General features: G+C 35.2%; 1 protein-coding gene across 4 annotated transcripts in view; it reads right to left on the bottom strand.

Annotated features, from left to right (window-relative positions):
• Positions 1-4,202: 4,202 nt before the first annotated feature.
• Positions 4,203-26,407, bottom strand: part of LOC145664172 (molecular chaperone MKKS-like) — a 36,546-nt gene continuing 14,341 nt past the window's right edge. For all 4 annotated transcript variants that reach the window (XM_081730585.1, XM_081730584.1, XM_081730583.1 and 1 more), the window contains 3 exons: positions 18,240-19,457; positions 11,871-11,981; positions 4,203-4,761 (listed from right to left, as the gene is read on the bottom strand). In XM_081730585.1, the coding sequence (XP_081586711.1) occupies positions 4,291-4,761; positions 11,871-11,981; positions 18,240-19,442 (1,785 nt within the window). In that variant the 5' untranslated portion in view covers positions 19,443-19,457 and the 3' untranslated portion in view covers positions 4,203-4,290. The remainder of the gene's footprint in view (positions 4,762-11,870; positions 11,982-18,239; positions 19,458-26,407) is intronic.

Here is a 26,407-nt window from a genome sequence, read left to right as displayed (position 1 = left end):
GCAAAGCTACGATAGGGTGGTCAGAATGTTTCCCCACGGGTTTAATAGTATAAAAAAACTGTAATTACTGATAGATTCTATAGGGTCTTAAAATACCAGGGCAGTCAAAAAGTCCCCGGAATGTCGTAGTTTTCGCACTTGTAATGCAATCACAATGACTCTTGTACAGCACAGTCCTTAGGTTGTCTAATTATGAATCTGACAAGTGTGAACAAGTCATAACAGGCAGTATACGAGTAGTGCGTGGTGATCAGTTGGCGCAAGCTCGCAGTTCAAACAACGCGCAAACATCAAGTGCATGTGTGAATTGAAGAAATTTGCTCCAGAGACTTTAATAAATAACGGTTTCATAATGTTATTTTTCAACCAAACAAATGTATTCTTAATTTTGACCTCCAAAGACAACACTTTTTAGACAACTTAATATGTTATGTAGAAGACTGATTAATCCACCATAGAAAAAAAAAAAAAAAAAAAAAGAGTCCAATAGTAGTGTTATTTTCTAGACACTCATATACATTAAATTAATAACAAATTTTGCACTTTACTATACAGAAAACAAACAGCTTTCGAATGCTTTGTGCATAAGAAATTCGCACACTCCCATCTCACAGAGGCCAATATTTGAAAAAAAAAAATCTTTTTAAAGAGTATTCCGGTATTCCACAGAAGAGCTTCATTCACAAAAAGTCATATTCGAACATTATTTATTTTAGAAAAGGGGAATGCTTTTGATCCCCACACAGTACAAATAAATAAATAAATAAAAATCAGGATGGGAATATCACATGAGACTGGTTAATAAAGTTAAATTTTACTTTTTTTTTTTTTATTTTTTTTACCCCTTTTACCAAAGTAGTGTCAGTGTCTTCTTCACATTTTATAATGAAGTCTCTTGGTTTGTTATTTTCATTTTCGTCACTATGTTTATCTAGTTGATGCCTAGCTCTATCTCATATACTTGGTATAGAGTTTAAGAAAATCAATGTGTAGCAGCCTTGAAATACAAGTCAAGTGATTTTTAACAGTGTTTATACTGCTAAAAACTGTTTACTAGGGATATTAAAAAGAATAAGAAAAATAGGCAATACTTTCGGAGATTAATCCTCCGGTGAAATCTGGAACAAGCTTTAAAATTCACTATCAGCTTACAAAACTTACTACAGAGAAACATTGTCTTCCCCGGGGATTTATGCTATATTATGCAGTTGCACCGAATTCTACATAGGAATAACCAAAAGAGACATCTCTACAAGGGTTAAAGAACACATTAGAGATGCAAGAAGCGATGACCTTCCCACTTCAAGCTTAGCATGACACCTACACGAAAGAGGGCACAAAATTGAAAAAGAAGAAGTTCTACAATCCTGTTCCAACAACACGGAAAGAAAAGTTTTCGAATCCATTTTTATAAGAATCAAAAATCCGAACCTCAATTCAGACAGTGCGAAGGTTCCAAATGAAAAATAAAAACTAAATTTAACAGATATTTTATTATCTCAAATACAACTCTTAACAGGTGCTATTAATAGATTTTCGGTTACTGTCAAGATTTTTGGATTCATAATAATTGGATCTGGTTACAATTTTGATTTCGCTACAGTGATATATATACACGAAGTTCGGTAGTCTTCTATTTGTCTTTACTGTTTGAGGTCCTGGGAGTACAACAGTTAAGTGCAGTTGTGACTGCAAGTTACAACATAAAATTATATTTTACTTCTTCACATCTGTTGGTGCAAGGCTGAGAGTTATTTTTCGGATTTGAAAGATCATATGCAGTATAAACACTGTTAAAAATTACTTGACTTGTATTTCAAGGCTGCTACACACTGATTTTCTTAAACTCCATACCAACTATATGAGATAGACCTAGCCATCAACTAGGTAAACATAAGTGACGTAAAATAACAAATCAAGAGACTTCACTATAAAATGTGAAGAAGACACTGACACTACTCAGTTGCATAGAATGTACAGTATAAGCGGAGAGAGTAGACTAGTGAATATACAAATTGCAACATTGTTCTTTATTCAGCAGTACACGAGTACGACTATCCTTGTACTGAAGGGACTTCGTTCACATCCCTCTCACGTGTCAACGGAACATAAATCATACCATGGTGTCCCGCTTCCTTTGAGGCTACCTGGAAATCCATTGTAATAAGGTAAAAATTCTGATGTCTCCTGCTATTGGCATTATGAAGACAGCAAAATACTTGCCAAGCAAAGTATAAAAGTTATTCACAAACCTCCAGCCAACATCAGATCGTAAAACCAGTAAAGGACAACCTACACTTGCGCACTCCTGAAGTATATCGATACCTGGTGAATGTGGCGGACCATACATAGGGCAAACTGGACGCACCATAGAACAAGATGTAAAGAACACAACAACTACACCAGACTTAAGCAACCCGAAAAATCAGGATTACCAGAGTATAGCTTAGAGCTGACACATCGTGTCAATTTTACAAACACTACCATAGTAGCCACTGCAGCAACTTTTGGGGCAGAATAATAAAGGAAAGCAACAATCTCAACACAGACAATGGGTTTCAACTCATTCGTATCTGGTCGGCTCTGTTCAGGAAGAAAAATCAAGTGTGCAACGAAAGCACTTCTCGTAACCACAACAACAGCTAACCAGGAGCCAGAGTTTCCCTCATCCAATCATAGATTCGCCTCTATATAGTCACTATATATATGACCACATATCTCTAGTCTCTTCGTAACAATTCCTCAAGATGAATGCAATGCCTGCATTCGAAACGTCAGAAGTTAATATTTTCACCTGGGCGATACTCCGGGAAAATTTACTGAAATTATGTCGTCAAGAAAGATTAAAATCTTTCTGTCATTATGAAATTCTTCTTTCTCCTGACAAATTTATAAATCCGAATTTGAAAGGCAAATGATGTGAATCAATGAATTTTCTATACAATTTGAAAATATAGATTCACTTCATTTCAAAGTAGTAAAGAATGATACTGTTGCTGAATTGTTTACCTTGGTCTGGCTAGCAGCATCAGAAGCTAAAGATTAACAGCAAAAACACGTATGTATCTAAAATTATTCATTTATTTATTTATTTAATAGTACAACAGTCATTATTCCATGGCTTCTAGTAATGCGTGCCATTTCTGGCTAAACATCTAGTGCGACAACGAATGAACATCCTCCTCTTTCACTATTTCAGAATTAGATGATTGTATTTTCATGAACATTTACTTTTTATGCGCAAATCCTGCAAACTAGAGAGGAAAATTTATATCTATGTGCATCTATCTATTTATCTAGAAAGAAAGTTTTACATCCCACATTATGCTTGGAAGCTAAGGGAAATAGTAATAGTGAACAAAATGGTGGGTGAGAGGAAACGGAAGAATTCCGAGAAAACTCACGTAAACTGTGCTTGTCCACCATAAAATCTACCTGGAGCGATTTGGGATCGAACCAAGAACCTTACACATCAGAGGTGAGCGCTTTACCATTGAGCTGCCGCGACTTCAAAATGACAAATCTATGAGGTGATGATAAAAATTACCTCGGCGATAAACAGAGATGGAATGAGAAAAAAAAAATAGCTGACTATGGCTGTCTATTTACCTTAACACAAATTAACATAACGTGAGGTGTGACGAATACGCAGCCTTACATTGTACCATGAAAGTTAATGTATTTTTTTTTTCTAAAATAAAAGAAAACAAAAGGTAGGTTCATAAATTGAATATGCATTTCTATACTACTAGAATTTATGTTACAATTTGTCTCATGAATGACATATTTTCCAACGAAACGAATATGCTTAAGGTATTATCAGTCAAATAAAATGAAATGAAATCTTAAGTTTTACGTCCCACGCTTATACCGGTTAGGCTAAAGGAGACGGTTATGATGAGAGATGAGTGAAATAGTGGAATGAAGAAAGTGGGAGGAAACGGGAGAACCCCGAGAAAACCTACGAGCACGGTGTTTGTCCACCACAAAGTCCACACGGCGCGAGCTGGGATTAAACCAGGGACCCCAAGCACCGGAGGTGAACGCTCTACCACTGAGCCACCGCGCCCCCTTATTATCAGTCAAGTGTGTGACGGGAGTGAAGAAAACAAAGTGACATCAATCATGATGGATAGCCGGAATATTTAAGCTATTAATATTTATATTTTATTAATATGTAATCTACAAATAAATGAAAGAAATTATAGTTTTGTATTCAAATTTATTTCTCTCTAATAATAAAAACAAACCATTTAAAATTTTACAGTACACATTCATACAAACATAGAACTATTGTTTCTTAATATTAGTTGAAACTATCATTCCTATATTTAGGATGTTATGTATAGTTTCAAACGCTAACTTAATAGCATTTATTTTACTGGTGTACAAATCAACAGTACTATTTTCTGATATAAAATCCATATTTAGGGATGGGCTACTTTTTAAATTACTGCTAATATCACAATCTCCTATCACAACTTCATACCAATTACCAGCGTTATTGTCTACTAATTGCTTGGTTATAATTCCACATGAACATGTGCTACAGATGCAATCCTTCCAAGTTTGTTTTAGAGTGGTTGCTTTGTCTAAAGGCCATACGTGGTGATACACACTATCAGTGACTAACACTGGAACTGATTCTACAAGCTGTTTACAAATACGCAATAATGACTTTTGGAGCCACTGCAAGACGGAAACCACCTGAGTCTTCGAACATTTGTATGTCTTGCAAATTTCATCCATTGCACTAAGCACCTGCAATAAAAAAAAGTAAATAAAAATCAGAGTTAATTATAATTCGTGAAGGAGTACACGATGGTTCAGTGGCAGAGCGCTCACCTCTGACGTGAGGGGTGCCTAGTTCGATCCCGGCAAAGTGAGTTTGTAGTGGAGTAAACGTGTCCATGGGTTTTCTCGAGGTTCTCTTGTTTCCTCTCACATTTCCATTCCACCAATCCATAATTATTCATTTTCATTAACTATTCGTCTTCTTTAGCTGAAACGACATAATCGTGGGATATTATTTTTATATTGTTTATAATTCGTGTTAGATACGAAATAAAATATTCAATTAAATGTGAATGGTAATATATTGTAAGTAGAGGAAATAACCGATTATATATCACACCAAATTCTCTCCAGGTGCGAAGGCAATGATAAACAAAGAGAGAAAAATGCACGAGTGGACCGGGATTCGATCCCGGGCCCCTTGATTATACACTTTGGGGCTAAAGTAGATACATGATAAATTGATATATGATAATGCCAGGCTTCTGGCATGAAACGGAATAATAGTAACCCAAGAACACGATGTTTATCACACGTTCACATACCCTGGGATCGAACCAGGAACCCTCGAACCAGAGGTGCGCACTCTATCACTAAGCCACTGGGCTCATAAGCCACGAAGCCACGAACGAATTTCGATGCCCGCGCAGAAAGAGTTTCTTAAATTGAGTACAGCATTGTCAGATTTAACTTCGTAAGGAAATATTCTCAAAAATATTACCACATAGCCTACCGAATCATTATTCTCATATGCAACTTGATAAGCAAAACATACCTTAAAATCTATATAAAATGAAACTAAACAACACTTCTTTGCGTAATAGCCAACGAAAAGATATAACAATACACACTTATATTAATCCTTTGTAACATCAACTAGGTAAAACAACAGGCTTTCTTAATCTTTTCGTAGCAACTACTGCTGACTGGCGGAGGCAGCCACATAAGAGTTCTCTGCTATGGGTCAGTGTGGGCTATCGGAGTTATAGTGTCCCAACATTATAGGATATATATATATATATATATATATATATATATATATATATATATATATATATATATATATAATGATAGAATCGTCAGCAAAACTGAATATCTACCTACATTTTTTCTTTAAAAATTTGTAAATGAAGACAATCCTTTCATAGTCCAGTAGTATTTGTAAGTTCGTGGGTTTTTGTTTGAAGGAATGTTCTGAGTAAAGAGAATATCTTCATTAGAAGCCACGTAATTATGTGGTAGTAACTATTATGCCGAACAATGTGGGAGCTCGTAAGGGGAATCAATATGTCCCCGGCGGAATTATTCTCTAGTATAAATGTTTTTAACTTCTACAAATTTTAAAATGGAAACTCCACTGGACATGAAAAAAAAAAAAAAAAAAAATGAATCAAGAATACTTAATTTTGGGATTTATGGACGCCATATTTAACAGAAGGCATTGGTATGGCAATAGGTTGTCTTAAAGTACAATGTCTAATGTGTTACCTAACTATTAACGTAACCACAAAGTTTTCAATTTAAAATTTGTAGAAGTTAAAACACTTTAACCTAGAAATACGAATTCCGGAAATACTGATTGCCCCTCCAGGGTCTTTCCCACATTTATTGGCATGGCAACTAGTACCACATAATTATGTGCTTCTTAATGAAGATACGAGGTGCATGTCAAACAATAAATAAATAAAATAAAAGGCCGATAATTTTTATCGTGGGATTGGAAACACTGATGAAGTTGGACATGTGCAGAAATAAACCCTAGTATTCTGTAATTACAACAGAGACAGAACCGTCCGAGTGGAGTTACGTACGTGCGAGTAGTATAGCACGGCCAATAAGAGATGGTCTCTGACGTTTCTTACCTCATGCGGTGGGACATTGCAGCCCATACTTTGATACCAGTGTTACCAACCACGATCACTCTGTCTTATACCATTAATTAAATTGCCACTACAGTTGCACCGAAAAAAACCTTGACACGCGAGTAGTGGCAATGTTACTGCGAGCTGTCAGAGACGTTCTCTTACTGGACGCACTATAGTAAGATGAGATGGTTGCTAAATGTGAAGTTAAATGTGAGATCTGTTATATGATTTCTGAACGTCAAAGCACAGCTGAAACAGACTGTTTATTTACTTATGTACCGCACCATATATATAATCTTCACTTAATGAAATTTATTAAAAAAAAAAAAAAAAATTCTTTTGATGGCAATACACAATCAAGACTTTGCCTCGAGCCAAGGACGAATGGTTTTTCGCTTATGAATAAAGCTTTTAACGTTGATTCGAATGATGTAACGAAAAATACGAACATAAAAGAGAAAATCATAGTAATACCTATTGGGGAGATCTGAAATCTACTGATAAATCGAAATGTAAGCGACATAATGACAATTACCGATACAGCTCTCAACCTTAGTATGATAACCATGGAGTAAATGTTCAGATTTGGAATATGCAAGTAGTTCTCTATGTACACTTATAAGAAATAACAAAGTTTTCTATGTACACTTACAAATTTTTAACTTTTCTTCAACCAATTACTTAATTAATAATATGACATTACACGTAAGGGAAACAGGTAAGACTGAGAAGCAATGTTTATTATTATTATAATTATTTAGAACTAGAATTTTCATCCCATTATGCCCTTGAGACTAAAGGGCATAAATGGTTAATAAAAATGAATAAGCATGAAATATTTGGCAGAATAATAATGTTGGAGGGAGCGGGAGAACCTCGAGAAAACCCATGGAAACGATGCTGTCCACCATAAACTCAACTGTCCTAGAATCGAACCAGGGACTCCTCGCACCAGATATGTGTGCTTTATGATTGAGCCACCGTGCCCCTGTTTCATAATTACGAATAAAACTAACTACTGAAACCAAAGTAATAAACAACAACAATTATTTCGCACATTGATTGAAGATAATCTTTCCCTCCGTTTATGTGGCTCATTATTTTTTTTATAGAAAATTTCCTCAACAGTGGATTAAAAGGAATAGTCTAATTGTTTGTCACTTTGTTCAACCAATCAAATACTTCTGTAATACTTGTTCTTCCCTCAATCATAGGTTGAAAAGGAACATGAAAGGATAAAATTATCTGTCCATTCTGAGTTGGTAGTTTTCTGCTTTCATGCGCCTTTTCTTGATATCATCCATGTACTCCGTTCTTGGTCTTCCGTTTCTGACTCTTTCTTCGCCTTCTTCGTCTTCCAACACGCTAGTGCATTATAACATTATAAATGGCGAATTAAATGGCCAATCATGCAACTTTTTTCTTGTCTTCATCGCAGCCAGAATGCATCATTTTTCATTCATTTTTTTTAATATATATATTTATTTATATTAATTTTCTACCGTCTGACAATGATATGTGTAGCATCTTCTCTAACATCATATGACAAATTCCTTGAATTTTCTTTCTTATTTACAAAGTATTCTTGTTTCTGATCCGTACGAAGTTACACTTTACATAAAGCACTTAATGACATTTTTTTCCTTATTGGTATCGATATGCCTTTTGATGCTAGTACTTCTTTCTTTTTTGTAGAATGTCTGCTTTGCTTGTGATATCCTAACTTTCCGTGTCTTTTTTGACTCCTTCCATTTTAGGATATCGTGCTACTAAAATATTAAAGATATTCCAATTTCATTTTCTCTCCGTCTTACTTTCTCCTACTCGTACACTTAATGATTTTTCTATTCTTGTTTATTTTAATATTATGTCTTCTCCACTTTGTCATTTAAATTAGCTAGTGTTTCTTGCAAGTCTTCCCTTTCAACTAGCAATGTGACATTATTAGATGCTTCTCATTTTTTGGGGTCAGTTTTGATATTTATAGCCAGAAAATGATCTGTTAACATCAATAGACGTTACTGGACAATAGTTATCGAGAAGAGCAAGTTTAGTTATCAATATTTTCAGGCAATCTGAAATTTAACCCTTAAAGATATTTTTCCATGTCTTCAATTGTTTTGTAGTCTGAGTTTCTGGCAATAATATCCGTCAATTTATTTTCTACACAGCGCCTGAATTTAGCAGCAACTGACTGGAGCTTGTTCCGAACTTCTTCCATTATAGCTAAGCATTCCCTGAGCAACATTTCTCGCGTCTCTTGTTTCTGAATTGATGTCAACACGATATTACAATGCCTTTATATTATCAGATTTCTCTTAACGTCTTGGCAATTGTAAGCATATTTGCTCTGCTGATTGGTTACTAATATTATTGGTCCTCCATAAACTAGACATTCTTCTATCCTCCCGTACAAAATGCCGTTCTGTTGCATAGACATATAAATGTATTGAAAATACGAACTAAAACTGGATTTATTCCATAGTATAAACATACATATGTAATTAAAAACTCATAGAATATGCTGAATATGCACTTAAGCACTAATATATGCTCTAACTTTTGAAATATGCATTTATTGCACTGTTAAACTTCAAAATCGAGCTGTATTATCGTTGTTAGAAACTCGTATCAAGTTCAATAGTGATGCATATAAGCAAACAATATATGCATTTGCATAAAAATCCGATATCTAGTTATAACAGACTAATGAAATACACAAGTGGTACTGCACTTTGCTCACCAACGTACTTTCCTACATATACACTATTTTGCCTGTGGAAACAAAAATATAATAGCCAACAGCTAAAAGGTAAATCACACTCGTGTGAAATCTGTTGAAAGAAAACGATGTACGTTATTTGTATGAATATGTGAACGAAGAGTCTTGTATGTGGTTAGAAATTATGTGTAATGAAAGTAAAACATAAAAGACATACTAGTAATGATATTATACAGCTACAACTTTTGAAAGACTGTAACATTCTCATCTGTGCCGTGAATAATACTATCATTACAGTTTCAAACAATACTAATACTAGAGTTCTTCTTCTAATACTCATGATGTCATTGTATCGAAGAAGAGTCCATAAACATTTTTTTTTTTTTTTTTTAATGGCAGTGTTCAAGTTTATAACTGCGAAGCGGATATCTTTATTACAAATCTGCCATGAGATTACTACACATGTCAATCAAATGAAATTTTTAATGTTCTTATCAAAATATTTACTGCACATATCTCGATTCTCTATTTTGCTTTATGGGACCTTCTTCCAGAGAGGTCCTCAATTACAGAATGTATATAGAAATAACTTATAAACGAATGTATAGATATTTATTTGTTCTTAATAAATATATCTATCGGTTCTAAGTATTATAACCATTTATAAATGACGAAATATGTTAAGAAGCTCTTGTATAATTACTCATGATTGTTAACCAGAAACCATAAACTAATATCTATTTGCAACCGAATTTAACTTCCAACCAACGAAGGAGAGGTTATGTGTAATCACGTGTATCAGATGTAAATAATTGTATTATACTAACATATGATTGAGAGATCCATATTTGATTATTACTCTCAAGATATATGATATAATATAGTTAACTAGCAGCGTTCACCCCGCTTCGCTGGGGTCACCCCGGAACGCAATAAACTTTGTTACTTAGATAATTTTTACTTTTTCGCTTTCAAGTGATATGATAAAAACCATAGAAGATTGCAGTAAATGTTAACATTATATCGCCTGTCATTTATGTTAACCCGCCGAGTGACACGGTCATGTGGGTTGCATATAAATACGGTTAGATTTAGCTATGATGAGCTAACAAAGGATTTCTACGTTATGCACACTTGAATGGTCAATTATCTCAAGACACTGGTAATTGAAAATTAAAGTGATATGATAAAAACCATCTAGGGTCCAAATCTTAATAACCCCCCAAAAATGAAAGAAATTGGTTCAGCCGTATTAGCGTGATGAGCTAACAAAGGATTTGTACGTTCTCTTTTATATATATAGATTACTGTTTCAGTATATCTTGAAATTTGGGAATAATCGTCAACCACAGAAGATCATGAAAGTGATTCCCTTAGTGCGTTTACCTATTGGTAATTTAATTGTTTAACATGGTAATTAAGTTTAATTACATATTCACTGATCCTACCATTATTTCTTTATAAATTTACATGATTGATTCTGGATGTGATTCACAGTAATCGTTAATAAGCACATTAAACAAAGAGCCTGTTACATGTTTGCTAATGATGATCAGCACCGTATCAGTGAATTTTATTAGAGTTATTCCTCTCCCTTTCACTATTTTAATTTCATCAATTATTCATTTTATTTCTCTAGACGGCGTATCCTCAACAAGTTCAATTTAACGCTTCATTTCATTTTTCTAAAAAATACGTACATATTTTAGAAGGTTTTTGACGATATGTCTTCTATTCCCTTAGCTTTTAAGTGATTAACAACAGTATTGTTCTTTCTTGTCAGTTTTCAAAATTTCTTGTGAGTTCAAAACTTCATCTATGTTGAAAATTTGATCGAGATTAGTCGTTTGGTTCAAGGGTTATCAAGTTTAATTTATTTTTATATATCTCCCTTTCCTTTTCCCTTCCCCTAACTTCTACCTTCAAAGTGAAATGACAAAAAACTTCCAAGACTTGAATCTCAGCTATGTTGAAAATTTGATTGAGTTCGGTCGGGTGGGTGGTTCAAGAGTTCTTAACTCACGAAGATAGTCACTTCCATTTTTATACATATTGATTTTTATATATCTCCCCTCCTCCCCCTCCCCTACGTTACTCCGTCAAAGTGAAATGATAAATAACATCCCAGGCCCAAATCTCATCTATGTTGAAAATTTGATCGAGATTGGTCGTTTGGTTTAAGAGTTATTATTTTCCCCCTCTCCCCTTAAGTTCTACCGTCAAAGTGAATAGATAAACCCTAAGTTCTACCGTCAAAATGGATAGATACAAACACTACCACCTATGTTGAAAATTTGATCGAGATCGATCGGGTGGTTCAAAAGATTAAGGGTCACAAACAGTCACTTACATTAAAATACTATAATTCAAAATTTTGTTTAGTAGAAAGATACTGGAACGTATTAATAAATATCACCTCCATTTGACAACTCAAGTTTCAAAATTGATTTCAATGTTCTACGGGTAATATAAATATCAACAATATTTACCTCAATTTCAAGTTCTGTTATTAGCCACATTTCAAAGCAGCCTCCTCCAGGAAGGACAATAGGTTTTACAGCAAGCTGTGACAATGTGTCCAATGCTTGATGAGTTACAATCTGTAGAAAAATAATATATATAATACATACATACGTAACTCATGTAATAATAATAACACTAATGAATTATATATATATAAATAAAGACTTGCATACCATTCGTCCTTCTTAAATCTTTCTTGCAAGGTTATATATCAACGCATGCTACCTATTTGTGCGAATAAAGAGCTTCTAAACGAATAAAAAGAATTTATTTATTTGGAACTGTACAGTTATATTAGAATAACGCGAAATAAGATTGTCTCGCGTGTTTTTAATTATAATTCCTGAATATTCCAAGTTTTCGGTTGAATAAAGTTATTTAAATGACTATGGTAGATAGTGATCTAAACATGCATTGGATACTGGACCAATACATATATTAAATACAAAGCTTGATCACTTCTTTCCACAGTAAGGCACATTATCTCCTAATGATTGAAACTTCAGCAACCTCCCTGAATAAAGTTAGTTGGCTGGATTGAAGTTTTGTTGTGGTCGGTTGGAGCTTATTTGTTAGTGTCCCTTTCCAACAATCAGTTATTCTAGACGTGGGCTTACAGACAGTGGACAGTTCGCAGAAGAATTTTTAGCCATTTCTCTTGAAGCGCAGTGACAAGTTCAGCACACTGTGGAGGGAAATGTTTCCTCACTAGATCCTCTAACGAACCCCATACAGGCTCAATAATGTTGAGATCCAGTGATTGAGTAGGCCTTGGCAGATGTCCAACCTCACCGCCATGCTCATCGAACACTCTGTTGCAAGTTTAGCAATGTGAATGGGGTAGTTACCGTCCTCTAACATTACACCACCGTTCAGGAAGAGTGTTGGAATCATAGGGTGCAAATTGCCCTATAGTCTTCGGCAGTAACACGACCCTCTTAGAACAATTAGGGGGCCCAAAATCTGCCACAGTATTGCACCCCAAACCATCACGGATCCGCCTCCATGTTTGACTGTGGGTACCAAGCAGTCTGGGTTGTATGCATCAGAGGGGCTTCTCCAGACGAACACTCTCCCTGTTGTTTGCAAAACAGTGTAGCTGGACTTATCTGAGAACATGACACGTCCTAGGTCATACAACGACCAGGTTTTAAGTTTCTGGCACTACTGAACCCGCTTTGAGGCATCTGTGCTATTGATGAAAAGCTTCGGTATAGCAACTTTGCCACGAATGTTGGCCTGATGGAGGTATCAACGAACTGTTTTCGTGCACAGAGGTTCTGTGAGATGTGTATTCACTTCTGCGGTGATTGCCGATGCGGTGGTTTTCCGTTTTCGTGCAGCAACCCTAGTCAATGTCCTGACGTTCCTTTCAGACAACTTCCGTTTTTCAGTGCAGTTGCTCCTCCTGGATGTGGTTCGTTCTTCCTGTTCACATGCACACATCACCCTGATTACTACATCTTGTGAGACGTCACAAAGTGTTGCAGTTTTGGACAAGAACGCACCTGCTAGACGAGTTTCCTACGACCTGTCCTTTTTTTCAAATTGGATATGTCACCCTATTATACCACTCTACATACGATTTGACGTTCACTGACGAACTTCTTTTACTGGAGTGATTACCAAGGACACGCACACGTGACTCACTACCCAAAAGTACGATATAAACTCCAAGATGAATCGGGTGAGCCCTGATCATCCTATGCTATGTCCAATACCTAGAAGTTAAAGGTTGAATCCAACTATCGGATGTTGTCGAAATTTCACGGTTCTCCCTTGGGAATCGAACTTAAGACCCTGTGCACCAAAGGCGCGTGCACTAGCCACTAGGCTATTCTTTCCATGAATTAAATTCTCTTATTTTCTTGATATGTATACTGCTCTCTCTCCCATTTTTAACCCTCCGTAACAAAAGTCCTGGTGAAAACCGAAAGCTTGGAAGTGAGGTATTATTCAAGATCAAGAAATTAAAAGTGAATAATGATGTTGAAAATATACCTGTGTGTGCTCTCATATTGGTTTAATTTAACATAGATTATGTATAATTGTAATTTTAGTTATTAGGTTATTTAACTGTCAAGAGCATATTAATGTCTTAGTTAATAATGTGAATACTTTCAAATTATTATTACCAATTTTCACCAAGTGAAACTACCATGTTTACGTAAGACAGCTTGTTTGCGTTTTATTTCTGAAATATCATAAATTGTGATTAGTATACTAATGAGAAACTAATCTTATCCTTACATGAGAATTCCGAATTCGCATAAGCTCAGAAGAACACACTCTGACCACCATTAATTAAAATAAAACCGCATTCCCCATTCACTTGGCTTGTAAAATTATCCGCAAATTATACGTATTATGTACAAATTCTTGCTTATTACCTCAAATAATACTAGGTTCAACCAGAAAGTAAGTTTCGAAAGTGACTGGTCAGAGTGGGACGCACTTTCGCAGAAGTGGAGGAGGAACACGTAGTCATACGCTGGCTCGAGAGAAGTTTTGAAATCACTGGTGAGAAAACTATGGTATGGTAAGCATGGCTGTGTGCATACTGTCTTCCGCTGAGTGAGAGGCACAGGCGGTAATCAGGTTTCTCCACGCTGAGAAGCTGTTGGCGTCAGATATCCAATGGAAGTTTTGTGAAGTGTATGGATTTGATGTTATGAGTGAACGTATGGTCAGAAAATGGTGCAGACAATTCACAGTAGGCCACACCAATGTGCACGACTAGCACCGTAGTGGTCGGTACGCCTAAACTGGTGGAAAGGGTACCGCAAGCAATTCCGCAGAACAGTGGCTCACAATGTCAAAATTATCATGTCAATCACCACTATCATTTTCTGTTTCCTGCTGCATGAGATTATCACTCAGTGACTGCAGTTTCGCAAGTTGTGGGCACGGTGGATTCCAAAACAACTGACAGCAGAACGCAAGAACAAGCGTCTACCGTCCGCTTTGGCCTTCCTGCTGCGCATCACCAAGAAGGTGACCAGTATCTCGATCGCATCGTCACCGAGGACAAAACATGAGTGTTCTACGTGACCTTGTCCTACAGCCCGACCTGGCGTTGTATCTCCATCTGACGCAATTTCTAGCCGGATAAAGTTTCGAAAACGCATCTGAGTTCCAACCGGTTGTGGCATCCTCGCTTCAGTCTTTGGTGGCAGAATTATTTGACACAGGCATACAAACACTGGAGCCGCGTTACGACAAATGCATTAACAAGTATGGTGCATATATTGAAAAGTAGGTTATGTATCATCAATTCCACTGTAATAAAATCACTTCTTATGCTTGCTCGTTTTTCATTCTCTACAGTCCTCAGAACTTACTTTTTGGGTGCACCTCGTATAATACCTAATATATTACAGTAAATTTTACGCCTATTTTTCACATATTTCAAATCATCATAAGAATACAAAGGTAATCATAAACTTTTCTAATGTTACTTTTTTTAACACATGCACAATTCTATAATCTAAAATAGCACGTATTTTTTAACTGTGTTCCTTACGTCGATATGTTAATTTAAAAAAAATGTAACTGTTGTTTAACAATGAAGAATGTCGGGAAAACAGTAGTTTTATTAAATTATATTAAATTCTAGAATTTTAGCTTTAGAAAGTAAACTCCCCGGCAGTACAGTTTACTAAGGACTTAGATGGCGTAATCGCAGCTGACGAAGCTACTACTAGAAAAGGAAGTTTGTACTTATCGCTCACAGTTCCGGTATATGTTGTATAACGATCCAACTCCTTACGGAACCTCTTTCTGGTATTATGAGCAGCGTAATACGTAGCTAATAAAACTACAAGTAAAATTATCATATATTGTCTCCCGTAAAAGCAATTCATAAAACTGAAAACAGTGTATCTTTCCTCTATAATGTAACATTTAATTGACTCTGGGTTAATGCATACTACTATAGTATCCAAAATCAAGAGTTGCCAGCTCTTGACTTGACAACATCCCTTCTACATTTTGTAAACAAATCTATGTTTGTTACCGAACTTTTATCTGATTGTTCCCGGTCCAGATTTAGTCGCGGTTTATTTTTATTTATATATTTATTTACTTTCCATGTAAGACGACCCTGTTTTCTTCATTTTGACACTATTATTTGAGTGTCTGATACGCCTTTGGTTGTAGATTAATATCACAGGAGTTGCTAATCTTTAAATGTTGTGAAATGCTTAAAATCGGATATTCACTTTTTTAAAATCCCTAATATGCCCTTTAATTCAAATCGATATGTCCCTCTTAGAAGCACTTACGTAAGAAGCTTTGCAGGAACACAAACGTTGGTACACACCACAGTTTTATTAAGTTATTTGAAAAGAATAAATGAAGCAAAATCTTTCAGCTTTATATTCTACAGGTATGTCTTGTAAGCTATGAGATGGATGATTAACGAAAATGATGAGTTAATATGACAGAATTGATGGAATGAGAACGTTGGAGAAAATGGGAGAACCCTGAGAAAAACCACATACATGTTGTTGTCCACCATAAATTCCAGAGATTGAACCAGGGAACCTCCGCACCAAAGGTAAGAGTTCTACTACTAAGCCACCGTTCCCTTATTAAATTAGCCTTAAAGTACCTTTTACAATCGGTTGGGTGTTTTTCAACATTCCTGCCTGGTTTAATAGCTATATTGAAACCACCCTATTAGTAACATTACCAGATTAATATAAACGTTACAAATCTTTTAAACCTTTTTTAAAATTATTATTTACTTGAGCCTATCAAATTTTCCTTTTTTTAATGGACAAAAATTGAAACATAGATTATTTACTTTCGAAATAAAAAAGTCACGAGCTGGCAACTTTTTGACTTTGGATGTTATGATATTATAGCGATAAGGCCGTTGTACGCAGCCCAACCGGTTTTAAAGAACATTTTCCAAGCGGGACCATGATATAAAATTACATATGTAGTTTTGCTTATCGAGCTACTTATATTCTTCATATTACTAAAAGGGTTCGTGGGGATTTGAAAAATTGTATAACTTTTACTAAAATTTGGAGTGGTGATTATTATTTTTTTTCGAACAAATTGTTATGATCAAAAATTTCTACACAACATTTCCAAAGTCCTTTCCGCTGTTCTAGTGGCTAGTGCGCCCCTTTGATGGACGGAGTTCCGAGATCGATTCCCGAAGGAGAGTTTCAAAGTCTTCGATTCAAAAACTGTAGGTATGGATGCTCAACTTCAACAAACAACGAACACAATATTCCACATAAAGTGAAGCTTGTTCGGTGTATCAACTTTCAACGCCGCTGTTTTAAGCTATCTAGACTACCTCGCTACTTCTACTACTACTTATTGATTCAAGTGGGCTACCCATTTGATTTAGGATGCTTGACAAACACCGAAAATGTTCCCAACAGAAATCGAACCGGAACTGGGAGAATTAACGATTGTGTTACAGAAACCAGAGTAAACCCTCCATTTAAGGAACTTAATTGGGGCGAAAGAGTATCCGTAAAATAAGTAATTCACTAAATTGGGAATTGTGTTATGAATAATATTTAAAATAGGATACTGAACGTGAAATTTTGCTGTACAATGTAAGTAAAATATTTAATGTACATACATATTAATAACATGAAACTGCTTTGAACCGCGTATTAGAAGAGTACAAGAAGCCTCAAGGTTCAGTTGCTTTCTCGCTGAACCAATCAGCGCTAATACCAACATATGTTTCTTAATAATCAAAGATCTAAACTGCCTGAAATGTTCATAATAAGCGAACACTTCCGAATCTGAAGATTACGCTACGTATGCGGTGGTGTTGTCCATATATTTATTCTCTTACCTATTTCTGATAATTTAGGATCAGACACTACCAATTTTTTCTTCGTTATCCCATCGTCCTCTACATCATGCATCCTAACTTTTTCTACTATTTTCTCCTGGCTACGAATCTGGTGTCACGGATCAAACTCATTCATATTTAGCTACTGTTCAATAGGAACCACGTGTACTAGAAGACTACAATTCGTCATAAACCCACACAGTTGATCGAAACTGACGTTTGAAGTTGCTCATGTGCATGAATTATCACGAATGCAATCAAAATTCTGACTCGTACAAGGAATAGCAATGGATCTGTATATAATACATAGTCATATTACAATCACATCCGTCTCCGCATCTATTAGAAACCTAGTTGAAGTCTCTTGATTCGAGGTCCGTTAAATCGTGGGCTTACTTCTAACACTTAGAAAATTTTAATATTGATATTTCAAAAAATACTATCAAAAGTAGTAAAATTTAATCCAGATCTTTAACAAATAAAATAGATATAAATATACATATACCTTTAGCTCCTCAGCACTTTCCTCATTCAAGCTATGGAAAAGAAGTGTTGATACAATGCTCTCTTTATTTTGCAGCAACAAGTAGCTTTTGCCACGACGAACAATATGGCTAATGGATTCCAAATGACCAACATATGATTCGATGTCTTGAACAACTACATTGCTAATAGGAACAGCACCACTTAATCGAGCAACAGATCGAGTTAAATCTAAACCCAATCTTTCAAGCACTAAAATCCCATTCTTCTGACAAAAATCCTTAATTTTAGTATGTACAACTTTCTGACAGGCAAGTACGGACACGCCACGAAGCACCAATTGATGACATAATAAAGAAACTTTTTCAACGATTGAATTGTATTGTGCAAACTCTTGTGTTATCTCATAAACAACATCAGTTCCTTCTTCCAAATCATGAACATTGGTAAGCATAATATCAAAAAGAACAATAGATATTTTATTCTTTTCACTAACATCTTTGTTGAATTTTGGTGCCCATTCCCAATTATCATCCGGATCAATGTCTGGGGCACGATATAATACACCATGGAACATTTCTGAGCTGCCGATATCAGAACCTTCCTGACATACCACCATGACGTGACCAAATCCTGCTGCTTGTATGTTATCAGGTACACTTTGAATGAAAGCTTTCAAAATATGAACACTTAACGATGTCACCTCATCGTTTCGCAAGTAACAACTAGCCTTTGACTTCAAAATTGTTTTTATGACTGGCACTAAAGGTTTAATTGATGTGAAAGAAATGTTTATACATATATGATTGGAAGCTGGTTCTAACTTTTTTATGCATTTATTGCAGATGTCAGCTAATAATTTACTTTTCAGGTTGGCTAAACCTTGATTAACTAAAGCAAACTGAAGAACTGACGAAATCATAACTCCGGTATACAATCCATAATCATTGCAAAATTTCAGTTGATTCTTTATAACATTTAAAATCAGAAGCAAAATAGGATGATTGAATTCTACATTATTCACCAGTCTCTGTGATGAAGTAGTAACACTTAAATAACCTCCAGCAGTAACTAAGATTTTTAGGCCTCCTTTAACTCCCATACAAGACTCCAACAGCGTCTGAAATGATCTCAATGAAGACAGAAATTTTGAACAGTCCAAAGGCTGGGTCCAAACAACAGGATCCACATTTGAATCTATTCTACAATAGGAAGAACCGGCCATTATGTATCACATAGACTGAAATAGAATAAAAATATCACATATTACTATTTGATTTCGTATACTATGCGATTTTGAGGTGTTATCTAAATATACCATAAATACTATTAATTTTTTAAAGTAGTTGTACAACGCCTCCTCGCAGAATAATTAGAGACATTTGCAACATCCTTCTTTACGATTAAGACAAAAGTTTTTACAAGATTTCATTTTAAATTCATTCATTGTAGGGCGTCTGTGACGGTCCTGTAATCCGTCTCTAATAGCGTGGTCGGAAATAGCCTATTCTCTGAGTTGATCTTGAATGATGGACTATGGGCCAACCAACTCCATCGATTCAGTCACGATTCAGGTCCCGTCTTTCAAAATGGGTTGCTTAAGGGGGTATAAAAAAAAATCAATCACACAAATTTTGATTGGCAAAAGCTTAGGGTGTGTATACGAAAGAAAAGGTCATGGATAACATATTAATTGATTAAAATTTAATTAAGCTTTTCAGTGCCGAAGATATATTATTTACTGCTGAAAGCGAGATATAAACTGCAACTTAGATTTTATCCAAGAATTAACACCCTCATCAAGATGGAATTTGGAGCTATTCAAACAGAAAGCACACTCTTTGGTCACTTAACTGCGAGACGTACATAATATATTTATTCAACACTTACTAGTAATATCTTAAAATCATACTTAAATATTAGTAGCATTCATTTCATTAAAAAATGACGACATTTATGATACAGTCTCCTGAAAAAGTGCATAAATTTACTTTTATATCAAGAAATAAGCAAATAAACATAAAAAGTAATTCCTTGTTACACAAAACTGGCTTCAAACCGATAAATACATAATTAGTAAAAGAAACAACTAAGTATTAACTATATGCATATAAACTTTTCTTTTTATATACCAGACAGAATAAATTTAACAGTTAGCATACGCCTGCTTTGATACCAGGAATACTGAAGTTTTTCTTAATCACATTTCGCGAATGCTCACTTTTGGAAAATAAAATAATAATAATAATAATAATAATAAAAAAGCAATTATTTTCCTTTCTCAGTCAAGAATCTGGCTTCTTTGTCCTAAATAAATCGGAGTGCCTTACATCGGAAGATCATTAATTGAAAATATCCAAAGGGGATATCCGTTTCATATAGAGAAAATTATTCAGTTCTTGTATAGATGATATTGCCATTCTTAATTCTAAAACTATCTCTCCACTCAAATTTTTTAATTAACAATTTTCCATATCCCAGTCAAAATAACAGGGAAGGAAGCTAGTCACCCTACATCTGCTCTGCTACCTCAGTGGCTCTATCTGGCAACGTTAAGATGAATGGGCTACAACAGGGTGTGCAACTTAGAACAGTGGGCGGGCTCATCACAAAGCACTAAATGGCGTCGCGGGCCTCACTGTAGGTAGTATCATTTTTACGACAATTGAATAGTATAGTATTAAATGATGGAACATGTTCATCGTAATTTACATAACAATAACACAAAACAACTGTTATACTAGTAACCAAAATATTAACTCACTAAAAAGGAGCAGAATAATGTATTTAGAACTTTGTCGGTACATCTAGCAATTCTTATACCAAGGGAAATTTCCCCCAAGTACCCGTGCTTGCCAAGTGCTTGTCTTCAGGGCGTTACCACGTCTCGCACTATGTGATCGATGGAAAATTTTCAGTTCACTCTTAATAGGTTTTGTGAAAAAGAAAAATTATAATTATTGTTTCTCAATAACTGACCAGCGGGCCGGAAGACAGGGTTAGGCAGGCCGCATATGGGCCGCGGGCCGGCTGTTGCACACGGCTGGGCTACAACATGGCACTTAGACAACTTATTTGCTCTTTGTGATGGACACATAAATATAGACTAGAAAGCAAATAATGAAACAAATAAAATGAAATCTTTCAGGTTTACGTCCCACGGTTATGCCCTGTAGGCTAAAGGAGGTGAATAATTAATGAAAGTGGATAGTTATGAAAGAATTCGTGGAATGAGAATGTAGGAGGAAACGGGAGAACACCGAGAAAATAAATGGACACGATGTTGTCCACCACAAACTTACATGGTCTGGGATCGTACCAGCAATTCCTCTCATCAAAGGTGAGCACTCTACCACGGACACACAGTGCCCCTTAAATAAATAATGAAGTTTCTCAATGTTTAAAGCTCAATTTTACTGTTTTAAATTTTAATAAATAACTTAAAGACAATGAAGAACATAAAAATTTTAGAAGGTGAGCCAGATTATATTAACAAAATGGTAATAACGTCATAAGCTAGTCACCAAATTTCTGGTCTACAAGACAATGGTGCCCCTCCCCCCCTTATGTCCATGACGCACCCTCCTCAATTGTCTATCCGTAGGTGTTCTTCCATGAAAAAAAAAATCTTTTCGATTAATTTTTACACCCCCTCAAACATATTTATATAGATTTTTAACACCCCTAAATATTTCAATGACGCAGTTTGCGTCATAGCCCCCCTTTGTGGGCACCCCTGTATAAGAAAAGGTTTGGAAAAGATTAATTTTTTACCTTTAGTTTTTAAAAATATTAATCTTACGTTCACGAAGGAGTTACGCCTAACACCACACACCAAGCGAGGGTTAAAAAAATGTCCACCTCATAAATAATTATTTTCTGCCCCCAGAAAATGTGATATTGTTCTTTATTTTGTGCCTTCAGTTATCTTAGTTTAAGACTATTACTTTTTCTGGGACAGAAAGTAATGATTTATGTGGCGGACATTTTTTTTAACCCTTTCTTGGTGTACGGTGCTGTGTGTAAGTCCTTGCTGTACGTAGTGTTTCCACTTTTAATATCATCATTCTGAAACAAGTATGTCTTTTCCGTTTAGGTGTATGACGCTTTGCGTCAGCTGTACCCGTAGCGACGCTTAGCGTCAGAATCTTCAACTTTAACTGGAAATAACCTCATACATATTATGATAACACGTTACACCAAGGGAGGATACTTTACCACTGAAACTTTTTTAAAATTCTGGGTTATTTTCTAAAAATTAGAAGCACTGAATGACAAAAAATAAAATTTATATTATTTTTGACACAAAACCTAAGTTATGACATGATACTAACGAAACATACTTAAAACTTTTTATCCTAATAAAACTGCGGGCAATTTTTAACCCACCTTAGTGTACGTAAGGTTAATAAGATTTCGTAGACATTACCTGGCTTACTTTTTATATTATTGATATTCTTCAATATCTTTAAGCCAATTACTAAAACTAAAAGTGGGTGTGATCTTAGTACTGAAAAAACCTCAGCAGTTGCTATTTCTACTTTTGAGAAAAGGTAAATACCTGATTATATCAATCTTTTAAACAATGTAATCCATAAAGGAGCGTTCAGATGGTGTGGCTTAACTGATTATCAACAAATTGTGATCGAAAGTATGTAAATTCTTTGAAATTGCGATTTTTACATTCATTAAAGCATAATATGAAAGGACATGATAATAGAAGAATTTTCTTAGCTCAGGTTGGGAAAAGAAACGCCCTTGTACAACAGTAGCTGTATATATACGAATGTATTAATATTTATAGAACATTTAAGCAAAATCCTTGTAAAAACCTACATTTCACTTTTTTTTTATCTATTTTACTGTGATGTGATAAGCTGGGGAGTTAAGAAGTACCCTAACCTATAGCTTTCTATACCCTTGTACTTCCTTTTTCAAAATTGCGCAAATACCAGTTTCACAGCGATACAGAAAATAAAGTAACCGTGGTCAAGTTAAACATTAACAATTCCGTAATAAAAATCAGTATTAACATCAAAACATGAAAAATATGTACAAATACCTTTTTGTGCAAGAACTACACTGCAACCTAGACAAAAGTTTCAAGTGATCCCTTGTACAGGATTATGTTTATTTTATTTTGAGCGTCTTCGCTTCGCTTGCCTTTTGTAGGTTACATCTGGAGCATCCCTTGCAATAGTCCAACAGTACTCGGCCAATATGTTATAACTCCACTTTCCCTCATATCTCTTCTCCATGGCTGCAATATCTTGATGGAAACGCTCACCATGTTCGTCACTTACTGCTCCACAATCTTCGGGAAAGAAGTCTAGATGTGAGTGAAGAAAGTGGAGTTTCAGAGACATATTGCAACCAAGATTTTCGTAGCACAATAACAACTTTGCTACCAGTTGTTTGTAATTTGTTGCTCGGTGTCTTCCCAAGAACTGTGAACAAACACTCTTCAAGCTTTCCCATGCAGCTTTCTCCTCACCTTGGAGAATTTCGTCGAACTTGTGATCTTTGAACAGTTGCCTAATCTGTGGCCCTATGAAAACACCCTCTTTAACTTTGGCATCACTTAATCGAGGGAATTGTCCTCTTAGGTACTTATAGGCCTCATCCTCTTGGTTCATGCTCTTAACAAAACTTTTCATAAGATCTAATTTAATATGTAGAGGGGGAAGCAAAATTCGGTTACGATCTACCAGTGGTTCATGCTGCACATTTTTCACTCCCGGCTGAAGAGTTTCTTTGGTACTCCAATCACTTTTGCGGTAATGAGACCCACGATCTCTACTGTCCCATTCACATATAAAGCAACAATACTTTGTATACCCTAACTGCATACCTAGCAACAGTGCTATTACTTTAAGGTCACCACAAATGAGCCACTGAAAATCGTAATATTTAATGGCTTCAAGTAAACGTTTCAAGTTTTCATAAGATTCCTTCATATGAACTGCGTAACCTACAGGAATTGAAGGAAGTTCATTTCCAATATGTAAAAGCACTGCCTTTAAACTCACCTTGGACGTATCTATAAAGAGCCTCCACTCCGTAGGTTCGTAATTAATTTTAAGTGCCCTCATGAGACCATTTACATCTGTACATGCCACAAGTGTGTCTTCCATAGTAAAAAAATAGAAGTGAACATCTTCTCCCTATTCCGATACACTGAAATATTTACTTTTTCCTGCAATAAATTCCATTGCTTTAAGCGTGACGCTAAAATTTCGGCTTTGCTTTTCGAGAGGTCCAAGTCTCTGATTAGATCACTTAGTTCCTCTTGAGTAAGTCTATGTGGTTCACATGGAGGTTCTTCTACAACAAACATAGGGTCCTTCGAAGTACTTGATTCAGGAGCTTCAACTTCTTGATCATCATCAGAAAAAAGATCGTATTCTTTAGGTGGGTCAGGAACAAGTAGTCCTTCTCCATGTGGAACAGGGCGCATTGCAGAAGGAATGTTAGGATAGATCAAAGCCCGTTTCTTCTTCGTGGAAATTTCCTTCTTGACGGAAGGAACAATACAAAAATAACAATCTCTGATGTGGTCGCTTGGCTCCCTCCAAATCATGGGCACTGCAAAAGGCATTGAGCGCCACTTGCCATTAATCCAATTTCTTAGATTGCTGGCACAAGTGTTACACATAATGTGGGGTGCCCAAGATTTATCTTGGTCTCCAATTTTACAACCAAAGTAATATTGATAGGCTTTTCTTATTAGTGGTGTTATAGTCTGCTTTTGTGAGGAAAATGTCACTTCCCCACACACGTAGCAGAAGCTATCCGCACTGTTTACACAATTTCGCGGCATTTTTGAAATCCTCAAAATGTCACTTGAAATAGTTCCGACAACTATTTAAAAATATACATTCGAAATACCAGTATTTTTGCGTACTTGTAGTTGTATTTTTATGTCCTGCACTACACAAACGTCACACCCAAAATGCTGATAACTGCACTAAACCTGTCTTTCCTAACAATAGCAGAACACTACTGAGATAAGAAACACAATGAAACCAAGCGATCAGTTTCTCCAGTGTTGCCGGATCAGTGTAACATTTTACCCCAAACGAAGCGAATATATTTATTTTTAAAGCGTTATTATTAGACATGCCTGTAAAACGAAAAGTAGAGCTAATATTCGGAAATAACTTTCAAATTCGTGATCAGCACCACAAAATCAATAAGAATTAACTGATTTTGTTCAATTTACATTTTCGTTGTTCAACAGTGAACAGTAGTCAACACATCCGCACTCATTGCAGTTATGTTTCTAGTTTTTGAGATCAGAGTTTGTTACAGATTAACCCAAACTCTCCTCAAACTGTTTCAGTATGTTCAGTCACCACAGAAAAATCTGAACCACACACGCTAACGCATCGGTTACATGGAAATTCATTCTAAACCTACAGCATTTTTTTTTTATAACAATCTTTCTCATTTACGTTTCGTATACAGCATATTTACGACTATTCGAGCTAATGTATAATAATAATAATAATAATAATAATAATAATAATAATAATAATAATAATAATAATAATAATAATAATAATAATAATAATAATAATAATAAAACGAATAGGCCGGAATTATATAATTCTCACTTCTTGCACCATCCATACCATTAAAAACACACTATTTATACCAAAACCCTTACTTATTCATATCTGCTACCTTCCTACGTAAGTGCTTCATAAATGATTGTTATGTACTGTACAGTATATTTTAAAACCTTATTACCGAAAAAGAAAGTTCAAGAATAAAAATATTGGACACATTTTAAGTTAAATTTTTATAATATCCAACTTAAAATGTGTCAACTGCAGGAAACATAAAATGATGTACAGTGTACATACATATATACATAATTTTAAAATAAACAAAATATTAACGTTAAGTGTACACGTAGTTCTAATTCTTAAAAGAAATTATTTAAACTTATTTTACAATTTATTGATAAATGATTACACAGACGTCAAAATGTGCACCTAAGAAAGAAATGAAAAAAGTCAAAACTTACAGTCTTTTGTGTTTGAGGAAGTCCCTGAGAGATGTCTTTTCGAAAGTTGCGTTTTATGAAGGCATTAAAAGTCGAATAGATCGTTCAAAAACCTTATTACGATTTTTCTTTAAAAATAAATGATAGATCGCAAAGTCGCGAGACGAATAGTCGTGGGT

Source organism: Thermobia domestica, chromosome 11 (genome assembly GCF_964235325.1).
Source record: "Thermobia domestica chromosome 11, izTheDome1.hap1.1, whole genome shotgun sequence".
In the NCBI taxonomy this organism is placed as follows: Eukaryota; Metazoa; Arthropoda; class Insecta; order Zygentoma; family Lepismatidae; genus Thermobia; species Thermobia domestica.
Note: the sequence above shows the minus strand (reverse complement) of the source record. Positions and strands in the feature narration are given on the sequence as shown.